General features: G+C 36.0%; 1 protein-coding gene across 1 annotated transcript; it reads left to right on the top strand.

Annotated features, from left to right (window-relative positions):
* The first annotated feature begins 255 nt into the window (after positions 1-255).
* Positions 256-5,219, top strand: LOC126758765 (uncharacterized). The gene is made up of 2 exons (XM_050473144.1): positions 256-508; positions 4,267-5,219. The coding sequence occupies exons 1-2, from the start codon at positions 397-399 to the stop codon at positions 4,797-4,799; spliced, it is 645 nt and encodes a 214-aa protein (XP_050329101.1). The 5' UTR covers positions 256-396; the 3' UTR covers positions 4,800-5,219.
* Positions 5,220-5,742: the final 523 nt, after the last annotated feature.

Here is a 5,742-nt window from a genome sequence, read left to right as displayed (position 1 = left end):
TAATACATCACAGTACCAAAACTCAAGCAGAAGACATTACGAGGAGCCACAAAGGTACAAACCTAACGTACAGGTGCAATACAATCAGACAGCACCCCGGCAACAGCATCAACCAATGGACGTAGATTCATCACAACAATACACGAGATCCGCAAATCCCAATAGGGATCATTCCAAACCACAACAAAACAGCTATAACCGCCAATTACAAGGGCTACCTCCAAATAATCAATTTCGCGGTAACCCTCTAAAAAGAGAACGAAATCCTTCATCTCATAATTCCCACGTACAACAGAAATGTCAACGTGTAAACCAGACACGCGACGAAGAACTACAATCGCTTACACCAGAATACGAGAACGATGATTACGAAACAGGCAGCGCTTTTTTAGGCGCATGAACGATTTGCCGTGTCTGCAACGCCACTGCAGGGATACAGGCAAACTTATTAACATCCTGATTGATACTGGAGCAACAAACAACTATATAAGTACAAAATGTAACTTAGGTAAGTCTATTCAAATTAAACCTGTAAAAGTGAAAACTCTTCATGGTTACTCAATAACCAAATCAAAAAAATAATTACATTGTTAGAACATAATCTCACATTTTTTGAAACTGATGCATTAAAAGAATTCGATATGCTTCTGGGTGAACAGGGTCTTAGGAAAATTAAAGCAGAAATCAACCTTTTCGAGTACACGCTCAGTTATAAATATAGGGCCAAGAAAGAAAGTGAATCTGTGCAAAAAATAAATTATACGGTTAATAGTGAAAAATATAGAGCAGAAATCGAAGAAATTATGCAAAGAAATGAAGACACAAATGAAGTGCTACCATATACTACCACGGTACAAGCTACCATTAGAACGAAATCCGAAGATCCTATTTGGACCAAGCAATATCCGTACCCTATGTCGGATAGCGATTTCATTAACAAAGAAATTAACAAACTTTTAGAAAATGAAATAATTCAACCCAGCAAAAGTCCGTATAACTCTCCCATTTGGACAGTCGCAAAAAAAGGTACCGATGAACAAGGGAAACCTAAGCGCAGAATGGTCGTAGACTTTCAGAAACTTAACAATCAAACTGTTACAGATAGATACCCCATACCTGATGTGGCTATGACCATACAAAATTTAGGAAACGCAAAAGTATTTTCAACTCTAGACTTAGAGTCTGGTTTCCATCAGATCCTTATTAATAAATCAGACAGGGAAAAAACGGCTTTTAGTGTAAATGGAGCTAAATACGAATTTCTTCGTATGCCATTCGGCCTGAAAAACGCCCCATCTATTTTTCAAAGATGCGTGGATGATATCCTTAGACCATATATCGGGAAGTTCGCGTACGTCTATATAGACGATGTTCTCATTTATTCTTCCTCTCCTGAAGAACATATCGAACACATCCGCATAATCATAAATGCCCTTCACCAGGCCAATATGAAAATCTCTAACGAAAAATCTCACTTTTTCAAAGACTCTGTTGAATACTTAGGGCATATAATTAAATACAACAAGATTACAGTCGACCCAACAAAAATACAGACTATTAAAAATTTCCCTATTCCTACAACACTGAAGGAACTCAGATCCTTCCTAGGTCTCGCAAGTTACTATAGAAAATTTATAAAGAATTTTGCAGCCATCGTCAAACCACTGACTACGTTCCTCAGAGGAGAGAACGGTGGCATATCAAAGAATCAAAGTGCAAAAATAAAAATCACTTTAGACGAACCTGCACTAAAAGCACTGAACATAATAAAAGAAGAACTACAAGCCCAGGTCGAACTCTTCCAACCAAATTTTAACAAACCTTTCGAATTAACCACAGATGCTAGCAATTACGCTATAGGAGCCGTATTATCCCAAAACCAAAAACCCATATCATTTATTTCACGAACGCTCAGTGAAACAGAACAGAATTACTCCACAAATGAGAAAGAGTTACTCGCAATTGTATGGTCACTACAGAAACTACGCAACTACTTGTATGGTATAGCAGATTTAACAATATACACCGACCATCAATCTCTAATATTCTCCATATCAGAAAAAAACCCCAATACAAAATTAAAAAGATGGAAAAATTTCATTGAAGAATATGGTGCAAAAATCGTTTACAAACCCGGACATCAGAACGTGGTCGCTGATGCCCTTTCTCGTCAGCAAATAAACAACACTTTAAATTCTGATGACTCCCAACATTCAGCACAAAGCTCACCAACACAAAGACTCAAACGAGTAAAAAAACCAGTAAACTCCTTTAGAAACCAAATTATTGTAAAACGGTCAGATCAGAACCCCATCGAAATATTCTCACAAAACATATTTTCTAACAGCCGACACACGATCTTTTTTAATACGAAAACTGTATTACTAGATAGACTAAAAAATGTAATTAGACCAAAGATAACTAATGCTATACAAATAGACGAGCAAATGTTATTTTACGTCGAAAATGACATTATCAACACATTTCCAACTGTATCGATTGTACTAGCGCAAAAATTGGTGGACGATATTACCGAAACCGAACAACAAGAACAGATCATACAAGACACACACAGACGTGCTCACAGAAACTACAAAAACAACGCACAGGAAATCTCGCTCAGATACTACTGGCCAAACATACGTGACGCTTGTAAAAAAGAAGTACAAAACTGCGAAATCTGCCTCACAAACAAGTATGAACGCCGACCAAATAAACAACCAATAGGATCAGCACCGATACCGAACAAAGTAGGCGAATACATACACTTAGACTTATTTTTTATGAGCAACAATATGTACATTAGTTCAACCGACAAATATTCCAAATTCTGCCATTTGAGACAAATACCATCAAAGAAAGACACATACAAATATGTTGACGAGATACTGTCACAAATATACCCAAACGCAAAGTTTGTAATGACTGATAACGAGTCAACATTTACTGGCATATGTGCACAACAAATATACAAGCGATTACAAATAACGCATACCAAAACTCCAGCCTATCATTCGACAACAAACGGTCAAGTTGAAAGAACGCATAGCACAATTATCGAACTCACAAAAGTATTAGCGCATCAACACAGTTCGGCTCCTGACGATCAGATATTTGAAGCAGTCCGACAGTACAACAAAACAATCCATTCGGTAACCAACCACAAACCCGAGGACGTGTTTTTTAATCAAAGGGAATATCCTGGCATCAAAGAGCGTCTTCAACAAAACCAACAGAGAGTTTTGCGATACCATAACCGTAATCGGAAACAGCTCAAATACAAAGAAGGAGAGGTAATATATTCAAAAACGCATAGACGAAACAAAAACGGAAAAAAATACGTGAAACACATAGTAAAAAAAAGACAACGGAGAAACAATAACGACCAATAAAAAAGTAATTATCCATAAAGACAATATCAGAGCAAAAGCATGTACGGAATAGTATTTACCTTACTTTTCTCTATCGCACTTTGCGACAATATTATAGATTTAAGCCATAGGAAATATGTACTAGTAGAAACTGATCCTGTTTACATTTATCAGGATACAGCTTTCTTGTATCACATATCCAATCTCTCAAAAATATTGGCGCCATACGAAAGTATAATGAAATCATCATTCAATCTAGAAGACCAACCCCAAACTCAAATTTTAGTAAACAAAATCGAAACTCTGAAAACTCAACTCATTCCCAATATTTATAGATCCAAAAGATCACTTAACTTTCTTGGTTCCATGTTAAAATTCATCACGGGCACACCAGACCACGATGACCTTGTGGAAATAAAAACTTCACTTAATTTGCTAATAGAGAACAATAATAAGCAAAAATTAATTAATTCACAGTTCGAAAGAATACTCGAAAGCCTTGATCCCAAAGCAATAACCGAAAACATTGTTATATCAGAAGTTTATAATGAACTCAAATCAATAACTAACACTATAAATTTTGCAAAAACTAATAATTTCTATTCTGGCACATTAAATTTGAAAGACGTGTACGATTTAATAAACCATGAAAAGTTAGATCTTCCAATAATTAATATATTAGAATATGCCGACATTCATATATGTTACCTACAACAAGCAATTATAACAATATACAAATATCCTATCCTTGAAACTAAATGTAGCTTATTTAATGTATATCCTTTAGCATATAAGCATGGTAAAATTAATTTAGACCCTAAGATCGCAAAGTGTAACGATTATCAAAGAATATCTAAATGTAGAAATTATATGGGTAACTTTATTTGTAAATCAGAACCCGCTGACAATTGTACTATAAAAATATTAGAAGACAAAACAGCACAATGCGAAACAACCCACGAAAATAATGCTCCACTTCGCATCCTAGAGAATGGATACATTTTGACAGATTACCAGCATACTTGGAACAACATGCATATATCAGGCCCTAAATTGATACACTTCAATGAATCCACGAACATCGATAACATGACATATTACAATCATCAAAGACAACTCAGAGAAATAATACACAATCAACACAACGAAAAACTTGAAGTACTCCGTATCCTTTCTTCAAACTCAATATACAAATTCAGCAATATCCAAACACTCTCAACATTTTTGATACCTATTGTAGAAAATCCAGTACATTTTACGTTCTTCATCATAATAGGATTCCTTACTTTAGTAGTCACCACTTACGGTATGGTACACCTCTGCCGATATCGCGTAAATAGAAGAATGCTTCACAGACAAAGGCAAATTGACGAAATATACGAAGTCGAATTGAATCGTCTTCAACAACAACAATCTGTAGCAGCATAGCGAGGACGCTCCGTTTTAAGAAGGAGGGGAGTTAACGACATAGCCTCGCTCCGGGTCACACACACTCACATACACCTTATCTCCTAATATACATTCCGAACAAAGGCGAACTATGTATGTAAACCGATAGAACTCGCTTTGACATGCACTATCAGTCGAACAATAGAAATGAACATGCATTATCTAGAAAGGCATTCTCAACATGTAAACAACAAACATCTGGCAATGGAATAATCCACTGCGATAACCAACTCCGCATCTCAAGTAATAGCAAGATAGCAGATATCGAATTACGACAAAGAAGTCGCATGCAGATAACAGCAGCCGCATTTCATTAGTATAAATAGCTGTAAGATCTTATATTAAAATTCAGTTCTTAAGAATATCAATAAAGGCACGCATTTCGGCGTATAAATAAAATTGTTTAAATTCTTGAACTCATATCGTGTAAACGATATTAACTCGCGTCACGATAAAATCAACGAGTATTGGAAAGGAAAGAAAGAGACAAAGAATGTGCACAAGGCTTTGTTCTGGTAGATATACTAAGAGTGATGAAGCGCTTTTGGTTCTGTATGATTAGTGTGAAAATACTAGAGGAGATCGGTCGTACAGTTGTTCGCTGCGCTTCCCCAGAAATATATATTAACTTTAGAGAAATGGAAATCGGCTTGCCCATGAACGGCGCTCCTACTGCAGCACCTAATTGCACGGAAATTAATACAGACGATGCTACTATATCTGGACCGACATATATTAAATCTTATAATATTTGTATTGAACTCACCATCAACTTCCAAATTGTCGGCGACTTCCTTCCAAGACCGCCTTTTTTTCTCTTGATTTTTGAAATCGGCATGACTCTTGTCATATAGGCGTGGCGAATTCCGCACACATTCTATTAATTTAATATCATCCATTTTGATTAAGAGATTATTATTTG

This window comes from Bactrocera neohumeralis, chromosome 5, assembly GCF_024586455.1.
Source record: "Bactrocera neohumeralis isolate Rockhampton chromosome 5, APGP_CSIRO_Bneo_wtdbg2-racon-allhic-juicebox.fasta_v2, whole genome shotgun sequence".
Classification (NCBI taxonomy): Eukaryota; Metazoa; Arthropoda; class Insecta; order Diptera; family Tephritidae; genus Bactrocera; species Bactrocera neohumeralis.
The sequence above is the reverse complement of the archived record's forward strand: the minus strand, read 5'-3'. Positions and strand labels throughout refer to the sequence as shown.

Bases quoted from the DNA above. Each gene is read 5' to 3' on its own strand.
- LOC126758765 (XM_050473144.1), top strand. From the start codon at position 397: ATGAACGATTTGCCGTGTCTGCAACGCCACTGCAGGGATACAGGCAAA. The intron at 509-4,266 runs GTAAGTCTATTC...TTTGTAAATCAG, and splicing joins AAGTACAAAATGTAACTTAG to AACCCGCTGACAATTGTACT.